The sequence below is a fragment of the Myxocyprinus asiaticus genome, chromosome 3 (genome assembly GCF_019703515.2).
Source record: "Myxocyprinus asiaticus isolate MX2 ecotype Aquarium Trade chromosome 3, UBuf_Myxa_2, whole genome shotgun sequence".
Classification (NCBI taxonomy): domain Eukaryota; kingdom Metazoa; phylum Chordata; class Actinopteri; order Cypriniformes; family Catostomidae; genus Myxocyprinus; species Myxocyprinus asiaticus.
In genome coordinates this window covers 3,050,574-3,066,917 of record NC_059346.1, presented here as the reverse complement: position 1 = coordinate 3,066,917, position 16,344 = coordinate 3,050,574, and the positions used below count along the sequence as shown (strand labels likewise).

The 16,344-nt window shown below is 38.3% G+C and overlaps 1 protein-coding gene across 1 annotated transcript in view; it reads left to right on the top strand.

Annotated features, from left to right (window-relative positions):
* srrm3 (serine/arginine repetitive matrix 3) overlaps window positions 1-16,344 on the top strand; it is a 140,583-nt gene that overhangs the window by 117,266 nt on the left and 6,973 nt on the right. The window contains exons 11-13 of the mRNA XM_051667640.1: window positions 10,005-10,279; window positions 11,446-11,688; window positions 12,641-12,763. Of these exons, the coding sequence (XP_051523600.1) occupies window positions 10,005-10,279; window positions 11,446-11,688; window positions 12,641-12,763 (641 nt within the window). The remainder of the gene's footprint in view (window positions 1-10,004; window positions 10,280-11,445; window positions 11,689-12,640; window positions 12,764-16,344) is intronic.

Here is a 16,344-nt window from a genome sequence, read left to right as displayed (position 1 = left end):
AGTCATTCTAGACAGGCCCCATTTCCAGCAGCCATCACTCCAACACCTTATCCTTGTGTAATCATGCCAAATTGATCATTTGGTACTAGAAAATCACTTGCCATTATATCAAACACAGTTGAAAGATATTTGGTTCATTAAATGAAGATTAACATTGTCTTTGTGTTTGTTTTTGAGTTGCCACAGTATGCAATAGACTGACATGTCTTAAGGTCAATATTAGGTCAAAAATGTCAAAAAAGAAACAGCTTTCTCTAGAAACTCATCAGTCAATCATTGTTTTGAGGAATGAAGGCTATACAATGCTTGAAATTGCCAAAAAACTGAAGATTTCATACAAAGGTGTACACTACAGTCTTCAAAGACAAAGGACAGCTGGCTCTAACAAGGACAGAAAGAGATGTGGAAGACCAGATGTACAACTAAACAAGAGGATAAGTACATCAGAGTCTCTAGTTTGAGAAATAGACGCCTCACATGTCCTCAGCTGACAGCTTCATTGAATTCTACCCGCTCAACACCAGTTTCATGTACAACAGTAAAGAGAAGACTCAGGGGTGCAGGCCTTATGGGAAGAATTGCAAAGAAAAAGCCACTTTTGAAACAGATAAACAAAAAGAAAAGGTTAGAGTGGTCAAAGAAACACAGACATTGGACAACAGATAATTGGAAAAGAGTGTTATGGATCTTAACCCCATTGAGCTTTTGTGGGATCAGCTAGACTGTAAGGTGCATGAGAAGTGCCCGACAAGACAGTCACATCTATGACAAGTGCTACAGGAAGTGTGGGGTGAAATGTCACCTGAGTATCTGGACAAACTGACAGCTAGAATAACAAGGATCTGCAAAGCTGTCATTGCTGCACGTGGAGGATTTTTTGATGAGAACTCTTTGAAGTAGTTTAAGAAGCTCTGAATTTTTTTTTAAAATTGTAATAGTAAATTTGTCACGTTATTAATGTCTTGACTATACACTGTGATCAGTTGAATGCCACTTTGGTGAATAAAAGTACCAATTTCTTTCCATAAGAGCAAAATCTGTACATTATTCTAAACTTTTGGCAGCCAGTGTATGTTGAAAAATACTTAAATACATCATGAATTACTATTCGATAATTGAAAGTATCATGAATAGTGAGTTCAAATAAATAAATAGGTTGTGAACATTTATTTATTTACTTATTTCAAATGAAACGCAACATGAAATACATCATGAAATGTAAACTGTCACTTTCACCTATCAAAGTTGCGAGAGTTAAATGATTGGCTGAATGGTTCTCAAAGACCCGCCTCCAGCGGTTATAGTCGAACATTTCCTAATGTATTTAATTATTTCATGATATATTTATTTATTTAGCTTAGTCTGTTATATCCTTTCATAATAATCCACCAACATTCTGAGATTTTGGGAAATGAAAAAAACGAACCAACATGAAATCATGTCAAAGCTACTTGCTGTAAGTAGCACATCTGAAAGTGTGTTTTATATCTGTTCTAACAACTGTCAATTATTTAAAGTCAACATGAACCTGCATTCATCTTCACATATCCCAATGTTATTTGCTTTACCTTTATTACATTAATCAGCATTAAAGTACAACATTTTGAGGCGGAAAAAGTTATTATTTTTTAAATAATAACTTATTTTTTTGTAACAACATGCAATGATGAATTGTGTACAATAAGATCAGGAACAAGTATTAAGAACGTAAATTCATGTTGACTTTCACCAACGAAGAGATGTTCAAATATCTACTCACACTTCCGGTACAGGTTTGCATGCATTTTTCCAGAAGGTCTCATGCTCCCTTGCTTTGTCTTTTCATTTGCTCAATTCACCCCTTTGTTGTATTGATTTTTTTACCTCTCTATGAATGCACATGATATCTTCCCACAAATAAATGCCCAAACTTTTCTGTCTTGTTTGTGTAAAAAGCACTCATATGATTTGGAACTGGATCGAGTAGATTAAATGGGTATGTCTACTAGTTTTTCTTGTCAATACAGTTAAAACATGTTCTGCTCAGTTTAACCGTAGCCACCCTTCTCCAGATGTGTATCAGGTGTGTAAAGAGCCCTGCTGGCCATCTGTGACCTGCATGTTGCCTTGAGGTGACAATGTCACAGCCAGGATAAGACTGGTGAAGAATTATTAATGAGGTGTCATGAGATGCTGGTATTCATTGGCCAATCCATCAGATACTTTTAGCCAATCAGCTGTAATTCCTGGTTTTGCTGAGAGGATAAAGGTGTCTAAATGTCCAACCATAGATATGAAATACCTAGATGCTGCATTCAACTTTTTTGGATATGTTATGAGCAACGGCCCTTTTGTTCATAATATAATACTTTAATTCTATACTCTATGTACTGTATACTCCCTATATATTCAGATATCAGATCAGATTATCAGTCAAATTACCATTACTTAATCATTTTAATAATGTACAACATGCAACAAATTAGTTTTTACAATAAATAAAATAAATGGCTGTTTCTTTAACTTCGCAGGTTTATTTTTTAATTTTCATTTGATTTATTTTTCTATGAAGGTCACATAGAGACTGACTCGGAAACTGTTTACCAGGCCTTCATCGTTTATTTTTGGTACTTTACAAATGCCATTTATGCCAATATTTTACAGTTTTAGCCTTGTCCTAGACCCAGACTTTCAATATTAAACTATGCAAATCTATTAGAAAAATACAAATTATGACACATTTAAACTACGATAATCTAAACAAAGTGTGAAACATTAACTATTTCAATAGTAATTGTGTGAAAATGGTTTCTATTAGTGTACTTGTTAACTAAGTAGACAAAAGTGTTAATGAAGAGCATGCTTGAGATGAAATATGACACGAGTGATGTTTGAAGAAAATAAAGAAAATTAAAGGTAAATATCGCTTTTGAGCAGAGTATTTTTATCGGGTGTCATTTCCATTAATCAAGCTGTATTTTGCTAAATTCAGCATAAATTGTGAAAAATATTTAATTGTGTGTTTTTAGCATATATTAAATGTTATCTATGAAATTAGCTTTTAGCAAGACAAAGTATATGGCCATTTTATAAAAAATGTAAAAATCATTAAAAATGTCATTTCCATTCACGTCATTTCCAGCACAGGATACTATTAAACATAATACAGAATTTAAGATGTGCTAAAAATAACACTATTGCATGAATTTTAATGACAAAAATTACATAAATCTACTGTGATGCATGTACATACCCTTTAAAACATTAGTGAGAGTGTGAAAATTTTTACTTCCTACAAAAAATTATCTAAAATAAAATAATTAAATAAAATATAATATATTTAATATAATATATTAATATTATTAATATCCTATCAATTAAAAGTATGCAATATCATATTAATTATTATATTAAATAAATATTAATAATTAAAATATTACATCCAATGAAAATAATATATCCAATAAAATGAAAAAAGATAAAAATTTCCAATCCTTTATGCTTATGAGCACAGTTCCACTACCTGAATTAGATATTTCAAACAATAAGCAGGATTTGCTAAAGTGGCATCTAGGTATTTATATCTATGGATGGCGAGGCAACAGATTCATGAATTCTCTCTTCGGTAAAGCCTGAAAAACGGTCTACTGTGCTTCAGTGACATTGATTTCAGAGGGTTTCTTTTGCTATTCTTCACATAATTGTTCAATATTATATTTCAGTAGCGCTTTGGATATATATAAATATATTTTAGAGTAATCAGGTTTTGTCTTCCTACATTTTAGTCATATAATGTTTGTCTAGATGCTTGACAGGGACAAATGGATACTCTGTAAACATTAGCCAACAGAAAACTAAATAGGACAATTAAAAATCATCTAGTGAAGTTGTTACACTAAAAGGGACCCAAGCCATTTGGATTCGCAATACTCCAGGGTCTAAACTTTTCCTTACCAAATGTGGTACTCTTTTGTTCCTTTGGAAAAGACATTTGACAATTGCTGAGAGCAAACATACTTTTGAACAACTCTAGTTTTAGAACTTATTTCAAACAAACCCTAAATTATTTTTGCAGACCAATCAAGTACTGCATCGAAATGATATGGCTGTATGAACGTGACTGGGGTCCCTTTGACATGTTAGTTCTCCATCCTAGCAGTGATCGCCCTCCACCCGACACCCCCTTCCTACCTCCACCCGTTCATCTGTGCTGTCCGTTGTCCCGCCATGCTTTCTCTTTTCCCATCAACCACATACTGCATGCATGGCCATTAATCTTTACGTTCCTTCTAGCAAATTCAATTTGTTCAGCAGATTTTGTCTGTCATTTGACCCTAACGCTCCTTAATGTACGATAGAATGTGGCTGCACATGTGTCCAAGCGAAAAAGACAGCAATTCATGTAGATTGCTTTCGGAATTTTGTGACTTTTATTTTCATAATTTCTTTCTTAATTATTTTTCAGTTTGTTCTAGTTTTGGTTCTTTGTCTTAAAGGAATAGTTCACCCAAAAACAAAAGTTCTGTCATCATTTACTCACCCTCATGTTGTTTCAAACCTGTTTGACTTCCGTTCTTTTGTGAAACATGCTGCTCTTTTCCAGAAAATGACTGTGAATGGAGACTGGGACTTGTCGCTAATGGTCATGTGACCAAGAACCAATGACGTTTCCAGTCCTTGTGCTGTGTTCCTCATTGGCTACCACTCCTTGTGTTCCCGGGTCAAAATGAGCGACCCATTTAAATGGTTATGAATGTCACATAATGCATATATTATCAGAAAATATTGCATTAGATATTTTTTTCAACTTGATTTCTAGTAACTAGAACAGGTTTTGTACCTCTTTTTGGAATGTATTGACATTAGGCCGAAATTACCTAAGCTAATGACACTATTTTTGCTTTAAAAAAAAGTTTTTTTTGGATATTTTTACTATATTAAATACCAAACATACAGTTTTCTGTCCTGTTTATCACACTCCTCCGCTTCCGGCTCCCCTTTATCTCACTCTCCCGCCGATCAGCTGATTCAGTGCTGGCCGTGCATCATCATCACGGCCTGGCCATGCCCTCCTCCTCATCAGACATACATACAATTTTCTGTCCTGTTTATCAAACTAATTTGTTTTAATGTTTAACCAGAAATTCTTTTTTTTTAACTCTTTTATTTTGTTAAAACTGGCAAACAGTCACACTTCTGGTGTACCCGGTCAAAATTGACCGGCCCATTAAAATGTATATAAATCTCTCATTATGAATATATTTTCACTAGATATTGCATTATATCTTTTAGTTAACTTGATTTCTAGTATTTAAAACAGGTTTTGTACCTCTTTTTGAAATTTATTGACAATAGGTCTGAATTATCTGAGCTAATGAAACTACATTTTTGCCTTAAAAAAGCATTTGTATGGATATTTTTCCAATATTAAATTCCATACTGTAACGGTTCAAGAATGGGCAAGGAGGAGGCGAGAACCAGCTGAACAGTAAACATAAAGTTTAATAAGAAACTCAACAAACATAAACAAACTCAGACACACATGCAACGCGGTCACGTGCGTCTCTCTCTCTCTCCCGAACTGGCGCCTCCGGCTCCCCTTTATCTCAATCTCCCGCTGATCAGCTGATTCAGCGCCGGCTGTACATCATCACGGGCCGGCCACGCCCTCCTCCTCGTCACACACCTCCCCGTCCGATTCAGGCCGGGGTGCCACGGGACTGTCTTACCCCCCCCCACCCCCCAACAACCTCTGGAGGGGAGACGCTGCCCATCTGGCCATTCAGTCAGCCGGTTGTCCACCCCGCCTCCTATGAACCTGGAAGAGAGACGAAGGGAGGTGTGGGGAGAGGGAAAGGGTGAGCAGAGAGTAGACACACGCAGAGAGAGAGAGAGAGAGGAGAGAGAGAGAAGAACTTGCTCACTGGCTCCCAGACGCGCTGTCGCCCGGTCCTCAACCGCTCCTCCGCCCTCTGGCAGACAGCAGCTCGCTCCTCCCCCGGTGGACGGCAGTGAGTCCTCCGGGTCTCAGCGGCCGGCAGCGACCCCTCCGTCCCCAGGCAGACGGCCGCGGCTGCTCCCCTGGCGGATAGCAGTGGCAAGGACTTGCGACAGTGCATCCCTCCTCCCTCCCGGGTTTCAGCACCACTGTAACAGTTAAAAGAACGGGCAAGGAGCAGGTAGGAACCGGCTGAACAGTAAACATAAAGTTTAATAAGAAACTCAGCAAACATAAACAAACACACATGCAACATACAACCGCGTGCGTCTCTCTCTCTAACTGGCGCCTCCGGCTCCGCTTTATCTCGCTCTCCCATCGATCAGCTGATTCAGCGCCGGCTATGCATCATCACTGCCTGTCCACGCCTTCCTCCTCGTCACACATACATACAGTTTTCTGTCCTGTTTATCAAACTAATTTGTGTTAATGTTTAACCAGAAGTTCTTTTCTTTTTAAATCTTTTATTTTGTAAAAAATGGGAGAAAGTCACACTTGTGGTGTTCCAGGTAAAAAATGACCGGCCCTTTAAAATTATGAATCTATTTTCACTCGATATTGCATTATATCTCTTTGTTAACTTGTTTTCTAGTTATTAGAACAGGTTTTGTACTTCTTTTTGGAACTTATATATAGCAGGGTTTATTGACCTGACCTTATACAACTTTTTTAAAGTAGCAAAGAAATTTGCTTTGACACACTTTTATTTTCTCAAACATGGCACATAAATTCATACTCTTTGTGAGTATGTGAACGTTCCCAAAATACATTGTTAGAATATTTGCCTTTGTTCCTTTGTTCCTGTGGGGTCAAGAATAGTTCAGAAGTTGCCTGATATATCAAAGGGTGTGTGTGTGTGTGTGTGTGTGTGTGTGTGTGTGTATGAGTGTGTACACATGTCTGAGGACTTCATGTGTGCAAATGCACATGTACATATGTGCTCATCAGAGGGTTGGACAGGCTCCTGAACAGGCTTTGTTTTTTTGTTTTTTTTGGAACTCCACCCATTTGTTTCCAATGGCCGGTCGTTTTTGACCGGGAACACAACAGGTGAAACAAAGTAAAATAAAACCAATAAAATGTACAGAAAATTTTAAATATTTTTGGTGTTAAAAAAAGAAGTCGTCAGAGTCAAAATGACCGGAACACAACAAAAGAGCAGCCTTGACATTCTGTCTACATCTGTTTTTGTGTCCGGAAGAGAAAAAAGCATATGGGTTTGGAACAACATGAGGGTAATTAAATGATGACAGCATTCTCATTTTTGCGTGAACTAACCCTTTAAACTTTTCTTTGTATGTTTACTCTTTTATTTTGCTTCGTTTTGTTGGAATTGTCTTCTCCTTAGTCTGTGGATCAATTATCTTAGCCTGGATACTAAAAGAATTCATTGTCTTTTTCCCATTTCGCTGCGGAGAATTTTCCTTTCTCCTTTTTGTTTTTTCTTTTTTCTTCCTTTGTTTTGTTGATATTGCATCCGTGTCACTGATTGAAGCGGAAGGTAGGTAATGCTCTGCCTACGCACGTGGAGAATGTGGCAAGCACCCTAGCTTGACATCAGTGTCTCTCTCTCTCTCTCTCTTTCTGTTTGTTTATCTGAGGAAAACCGAAGGTTGGCGGGTTGTTTTCATTGTTTTTCCTATTAGAACTATGTTTGCTCTACTTACATTCTCTATTTTTTTTTCTTTCGATCTGAAATCTACCTTTGCTTTCATGTTTCAGTCTTCAGCACACTGCCCTCCCCACAGGTCCATCTCTTGTCTGCGTTTTATTTTCGTATTTTTCGGTAGAAAGTATTTCCTGTCTGTGCCGCATTCCTTTTGTCTTTGGTGAAATAGTACATGTCATATGATTTGATCACTTTCCCTCCTTTGTTTTTGGACACACAAGGGCTGCTTCTGAAATATCTGAGGTTAACACTCAGCTGTGTTTGTTTTCTGTTATTTTTCATATTCATCCAATATTTATTGGCGAACGTAGAAGGTATTTTTTTGTTTTTTGATTTTTGTTCAGTTATTGCTGTCTGAGGTCTATCAGAAACCCATGAATTTCCTCTTGATGGTAATCAAATGAGTTTATCGTCATTATAATGTACCTGTTTTAATCGACAGCTTTTGCCATTGTTGTGAAAGAAATAGATGAATGTATTATGTAACGGCAACCAATATCTTTGCTCAATATCATAATTTAGGTCTGTTTCAATAAAAACACCAGACTTATTAGTCTCAGGAATTCTTTGAAGTCTTTTTGTTTTTAAAGACCCCATGAAATCAAAATTGAAAATGTAGTGTAGCTAACTTCTTTGGGTGTTTCTTTAACCTTGGGCACTTTCATGATTATCTTTATTAAATAAAAAAAAATGAAACTTTTTTCTTTTTGTAATATGAAGGTCTTATTAAAACCGAACTCGAAACTTTTTACCAGGCCTTCATCATTTATTTTTGGTACTTTTCAAATGTCTTTTAGGTATAGATTGTTTTAGCCTTGTCGCAGACCCAGAGTTTCAATATTAAACTATAACAATCCATTATAAAAATACAGTGGAAGGGGGAGGGCGGGGCCGGGTTGTGATTCCACACACCTGGCCCCGCCCTCCGCCCTGCCACAAATACAAATTATTATATGTTTAAAACTGTGATAATCTAAAAACAAAGAGTGAAATAAACTAGGGCTGTCAATCGATTCAACTTTTTTCATCTGGGAATTTCAACCAAGAATGCTGAGAACAAATATTTTAGTCAATAAAATTCTTCAAATGTGAATGTCCCCTCCCCCTAAATTATAAATAATACCTGCATTGTTTTCTTTCCCAACCATCAGTTGGTTGCAAAGTGGCTGGAATTTATTCATTTTTAAAGCATCTTCATTGCTTTGTCTATATTACACGCTAGTGATGTTATCTAAATGCCATTGGCTGATTTAAAAAAAAGGGACTAGCCCTTCAGTACATCAACACAGGAAAGAAAACTGCATTCGTCAAGCCATTTCATGGGGGTTTCAATGTAACTTGATGGATAACCCATAGTGCACATTCATTTAAAGTTTCTGAACTGTATAAACTTGCACTTTCAACATTTAAGAGTGAAATTGTCATGATAAGTGAGTTGCTCTTAAAATGCACTCAAAGCTCTACGTGTCCCAGCCCACGCACTGTGATATTCGTTTGAATTTGTTTTCTTTTTTGTGTGTCCTTCTCTCTTTTTGGTTTGATTTTCATGCATTGTTTCATACTCACTATCCAGGGAAGGGTGTTGTGTCTTTTTCTCTTGCATTGTGTGAATCTAATGATGCACTTATGTTGCCCCACTTTTCCCTTCTCTTCATACCTTACCTACTAAAGGAGGGAATGCCACTTTATTGGTAAGTGGATGTTAACCAAAAGGGAGTTGAAAAAACAGAATAACCATTTTAAAAGCTATTAAAACAGGAAATGGGTCGCTGTTCACATCTCAGCAATTGTCTGCAGGACAAAACAAATCCACAAGCAAGTTCTATTGAGTAAAGACCAATTGTTTTCTAATTCGATTTTAATCTATTCTTGTGAATCTTTCTTTCGTTCCTTCCATTTCTGTGATGTTCCGTCAAGTTGTCTGTTTATTTTCTAGTTCTCTTTTTCACCTTTTTGTTTGTAGCTCTTTCTGAAATTGAAAAAGTCCTCTTTCTCTTCTTTATACTCCAATCTCTGTCGCTCTTGATATTCTCTCTCTCTCTCTAAACTTTCTATTTTGTTTTACTGTTTCACATATTTTCCCTCTCTCCCTTTCTTTTTGTTTAAATTTTTCTTTCGGGATTATTCTTTTCAAATCATTATGTTTTTGCATGCCGAGTATTGCATGCACTGCACAATAGAGGACTGTCTATAAGCCAGAGAAAATTCCTAGAACTTTCTTTTAGATATTTTTTTGGCAAGTTCACGATAACGCTTTTTACGCAGGAGGAGAAACATTCTAATTTCAATGTTTTTTTTTCTGTTTTTTTTTTCACGTTTATTTCTTTGTTTGGTTTGTTGGTTATAATTCCTCTCCAGAAACTTCGACCTCTGGCGACGTTTCCCTCGAGTGCGCAGACATACACGTCACCTCCTCTAAGAAGTGTTAAGCACCCCAGCGTCATTCCCAAGAACTCTGGAGGAATCACGGCCCAGACGGGAGACGACGGCGGCTGCAGAGACAGCAAATCGCTTTTGGAATCGTCGGGGAGACGCAGCGGGCGGCCGAAGGTTCGAGAGAAGACGTCTGACTCGCCAGCACACAGCAGCGACTCTCAACATGATCCACATGCTAAAACCAGGACTCAGAAGAAGTAAGAACAGCGATTAAATGGAGAGAAAATGGAGACTTTAAAAGTCAAATGTTTCTCCTAAGAACTCAGCAACTTGGCACGCCATAATAAACGAAAGTGAGAACCATGGCAGTAAGTTATAACATGCAAACCTGCTAGAAAAGAAAAACCACAAGTGAGATCTTGTTAATATTAGAGATGCACCGATGTATCGGCTGCTGATATTTATCGGCCAATTATTGACCAAATTACCATCGGCATATCGGTTATACGCAAGAAAATGCAGATATGAAAAAACAACTATGGTTGATTTATAATTAATTAGTAACACATTTTGTAAAAACTCTGCGAATTTAAATGCACAATCTAGAAATAATAATAGCCACAATAAACTGCCCTAAACGGATGTGACAGTTGTGAAAGTGGCACTTACCTACAGGTTACATGATGAGGGAAACCATCCAAAACACTTTGAAACCAGCAGACTTTGACTTCTGAGACATCTGTATGATATCCATTAATGCTGCATGATTGATTGAATTAAGACTGAAATTGCAATATGGCCTTGCATGATAACTAAACCTTAAAATGCTGCGTTTCTGCATTCAGCGCTTCAGTGAGAACTGTGTGAGCAAGCGGCACCCTCTAGCGGTCTGGACGGCATCATCCATTATACCACTATGATACAGAATTTAAAAGGGGGTTTTGTTCCTTTATTTATCCATAAAGTGGTTGACATTTCCATGGAATTCCACAACATACATGCATATTATGAATTTGTAATGTTCTATCATATACAGTACTGTTCTATTGTTTTCATAGGAGATTTTAAAATTGTCTCGCACTGTGCTTAGATTTTTTCAAGATACCAAAGTCTGCAATCAAAAGTCTGAGTTCTCATTATGAAGAACAGCTAAGATATCCACATTTAACTATCCACATCCACATAGCGCTAATCTCTAACTGTATGTCAAGAATTGTTTCATCTGTGTCTGTTTTTATTTCTTTTGATGAATTTTAGAAGAAACTTCTAAGACACTGTTGATTCTGTTATTAAACATAATTTAGAACTTAGTGTAATGAGTTATGAAAGAGCGACCTCAGCAATAACATTTTCTTCTGGTTAAAAAACAGATTTTGAGTTGTATTTGTGCTGTTGCTTAATTTCTGTTTTTTTGTCCACACAGGACAAAAGGATCTCATTCGTCTAAGCGGCACCATCGTGGACGAGGTCAGAATCGTCACCGGAGTTCATCCGTGTCGCCGGGTCAGCACAAACACACGTCTAAGAAGAAGAACAACAAAAGTCACGGAGCCACAAGACAGCGGAGCAGCTCCTGGAGCAGCGGGAGGTCATCATCACGACCTCATTCAAGAGAACGCGACCCCAGCAAGAACAAATCACCACACGCCCGCCAGAACAACTCAAGGTATACACAAACATCAAATTGGCCACGTTTACAACTGGTGTTAACATCCATCTCGGGTGAGCCGATCATAAGTGCTAAATACAGGTGTAAAGGGGGACACAATTTTATCTGATCAGATCATTCAAACAACATTCGGAGACGGGGCCTGGGTAGCTCAGTGGTAAAAGACGCTGGCTACCACCCCTGGAGTTCGCTAGTTCGAACCCCAGAGTGTGCTGAGTGGTCTCCTAAGCAACCAAACTGGCCCAGTTGCTAGGGAGGGTATCCCAGCTGCCTCCGTGTCTGAAACCCGCCAACCCACGCATCTTATCACGTGGCTTGTTGAGCGCGTTGCCACGGAGACATAGCGCGTGTGGCCGTGGCATCCACGCACAACTCACAACGCGCCCCACCGAGAGCAAGAACCACATTATAGTGACCACGAGGAGGTTACCCCATGTGACTCAACCCTCTCTAGCAACCGGGCCAATTTGGTTGCTTAGGAGACCTGGCTGGAGTCACTCAGCACGCCCTGGATTCGAACTCATGAACTCCAGGGGTGGTAGCCAGCGTCTTTACCACTGAGCTACCCAGGCCCCAAAAGAAAATAACCTTTTAATAGCTATCTAAATGGGGACATGCCATGGACTTCTATTGTTTTGTATCAAAGCCAGGGCTTTCTAGGTATAGGCGAACCAGGCGGTCGCCTAGGGCGCCACCTGCCGGGGGGAGGGGGGCACCAAAGAGGAGGCTGGAGAGATTTTCGAAATGAGGATGTCCAAAAATGTCCCCATTGGTTATTTGCTTTAAAATAACCGTTCAATCAAAAAATTTGGAAAAGCCCAAACATACAGTGGGGTCCAAAAGTCTAAGTACACACACACACACACACACACACACACACACAGAGAGAGAGAGAGACTGTCCTAACACTGCATGATGTGTCTCACATCTCATTTGTGTCTGTCTGCAGAGAGAGAGACAGTCCTCATCATTCTGATGCGGAGAGATCTCGCCGCCGCTCACGTAGTTATTCTCCCATTCGGAAAAGACGGAGAGACTCGCCCAGTTTCATGGAAGCTCGCCGGATCACCAGGTACAATAATACATTTCACAAGGCTATAAATGGCATGTGCTGGTATCGAATTTTCATATCACAATAATTGCTGAAGCTTTTATCTTGGTATTCTGTATAATCACAGTATTTACTTTCATTACAAAACAGGTTGAAAGATTAATAAACTTTATTGTTGTTCTTAATGTAAGTTATAAATAGTGCTGTAAATGTTTAGGTTTTTAATCACATTTTGCCTTCCCTAGTTTACCATGCACTCATTTTAAAGGGATAGGTCACCCAAAAATGAAAATCCTGTCATTATTTACTCACCATCATGTTGTTTCGAACTTCTTTGACTTTCTTTCTTCTGTGGAACATAAAAAGGGTTGTTAGGATGACAATTCACTTCTGTTGCACCTTTTTACACCTTTTTACATTGAAAGTAAGCAGCTCATTTTACCACCACTGAAAAAATAAATTAATTAATAAAACTGACCTATACTGAAATAATGTTTCATCTAAGGTTGCTCTGTGATTTCTGCAAAAGTGACGGACAAGAACACCCACAGCAGATATGTTGCAAGTTGTGTTCACTCACTGAGCTCTGATATGTTAGATGTGTTGACTCTCTCCTGTATGAAGGTTCCCTTGAAGACATCACACTGGAACAATGCCATGCATCAGGACCCCTAGTTTCCTCCTGAATCTGTTCGGTGAAGCAGCTCGCATCATCCCGAGAGTACAACTGCCCCTCCTCACTGTCTCTGTCTCACTCTTGATTTCTTGATCTAATCCAAACTAAACAAGCACCACAAAAGTTCCTTCAGGCTTTTTCACAGATCAACACTAATCGTCTTACACAGTTCAATGACACAGATATACCAAGAGACGTTATGGCTCTGTTCTAAAACTTAGACTGCATTTTAAGTGCATCATTGTTGTGTCCCAGATGCGAAAGGCTGTTTCAAAAGGTATGCAGCATGATTACGCTGCCTTACAAGATTCCTTCTTTTAGCCTCATTTTAAGGCACCATTGTACTGTATGTATCTTGCAGTCTCTTGGTAAAGTCTGAGTCAGAGATCTGTCTTTATCTTTAGCTAACCTTACAGGAGTACCATACCAGCTAACAGCTGTTCACTGCAAATGCTTTTGTCTCATGGGAGTGTGTTTGGCCTTGTCCCAAATGCTGCTTTGAGCCCTTGCAGTCTTCCTCTGAGTCTACACTTTGGTTTCGTAATGCTGCATAGACTGTTGTATAATAGTTTGCTGTGGAGTCAACATCAGTATGTGCTCGGTAATTCTCACAAAATACTTGATTCGTTCAAATAACACTTGTTTTTTAAGTTAATGGTTTTGTTTCTGTTTATGAAAAACGAAGTCTGCAATCATTGTAAACATTATATTCAGGGCATATATTAACAGGTTTGAAAACATTTTCTGGAGCATGTCTAGAAATATTCTCATAACCACAAAACCCTGGTCAAAAATCTTTGTATTTTGTAAAAATAATTACAATTGATTTTAATTGGTAACACTTTATTTTAGGGATCAGAAATTAGACAGTAGTTAATGACTAATAACTGGACTTGTAAGGGAATAGTTACGGATTTGTTTATAATGATAAGGTATTTATTAAGTCTTTGTTAGCTGATTTCTTACCCTTGCCTAATAGCCTCTTTACATTTCATTTTTCCTAACAATAAACATATTAAAGTAAGGTGTAAAATGAATCCTTTATAGGTTCTCATTACACTGTGTGAATGTGCAGCTTATAAGTATGAAATAAATATAGAAGGCAAAGACTTTTATTGTTTAGTGTAAATAGCAACAAAAAGCATCTTTTTTACACAAAGTAAAAATAGTGTAAGATGATATTTACACATTTAAAATACAACCATATAGTATAGGTGCATGAACATGATTATTGTGTTTATTTAGAGTCCGACAGACACACTACACCAACCCATAAACCTAACCCAAACCCAAACACTACCACCCTAACCATAAACCTCACCCAAACACTACCACCCTAACCCTAATCCAAACCCTACCACACTAACCCTAACCCAAACACTACCACCCTAACCATAAACGTCACCCAAACACTACCACCCTAATCCTAAACCTAACCCAAACACTACCACCCTAACCCTAAAAATAACTTAAACTAACCTTAAAACTAACCCAAACCATAAAACCCTAAACCTTACCCATACACTACCACTATAACCCTACAACTAACCTAAACCTAACCCTAAACCTAACCCAAACCATACCAACCTAACCATAAACCTAACACAAACGCTACCACCCTAACCCTAAACCTAACCCAAAAACTACCACCCTAACCCTAAACCTAATCCAAACCATACCACCCTAAACCTAAACCTAACCCAAACCCTACCACCCTAACCCTAAACCTAACCCAAACACTACAACCCTAACCCTAATCCAAACCCTACCACACTAACCCTAAACCTAACCTAAAAACTACCACCCTAACCATAAACCTCACCCAAACACTACCACCCTAATCCTAAACCTAACCCAAACACTACCACCCTAACCCTAAGAATAACTTAAACTAACCTTAAAACTAACCCAAACCATAAAACCATAAACCTTACCCATACAATACCACTATAACCCTACAACTAACCTAAACCTAACCCTAAACCTAACCCAAACCATACCACCCTAACCACAAACCTAACCCAAACGCTACCACCCTAACCATAAACCTAACCCAAAAACTACCACCCTAACCCTAAACCTAATCCAAACCATACCACCCTAAACCTAAACCTAACCCAAACCCTACCACCCTAACCCTAAACCTAACCCAAACACTACAACCCTAACCCTAAACAGAATCCAAACCATACCACCCAAACCCTAAACCAATTCCAAACCATACCACCCTAACCCTAAACCTAATCCAAACCCTACCACCCTAAACCAAACCAAAGCCCTACCACCTTAAACCTAAAACTAATCCAAACCCCACCACCATAACCATAAACCTAACCCAAACCCTACCACCCTAACCCTAAACCTAACCCAAACACTACCACCATAACCCTAAACCTAACCAAAAACCTACCACCCTAAACCTAACCCAAACCCTACCGCCCTAACCATAAACCTCACACAAACACTACCACCCTAAACCAAAACCTAACCCAAACACTACCACCCTAACCCTAAAACTAAATTTAACCTAACCTTAAACCTAATCCAAACCATAAAATCCTAAACCTAACCCAAACACTACCACTCTAACCCTACAACTAACCTAAACCTAACCCTAAACCTAACCCAAACCATACCAGCCTAACAATAAACCTAACCCAAACCCTACCACCCTAACACTAAACCTAACCCAAACACTACCATCCTAACCCTAAACCTAATCCAAACCATACAACCCTAACCCTAAACCTAACCCAAACCCTACCACCCTAACCCTAAACCTAACCCAAATACTACGACCCTAACCCTAAACAGAATCCAAACCATACCACCCTAACCCTAAACATAATCCAAACCATACCGCCCTAACCCTAAACCAAATCCAAACAATACCACACTAAACCTAAAACTAATCAAAACCCTACCA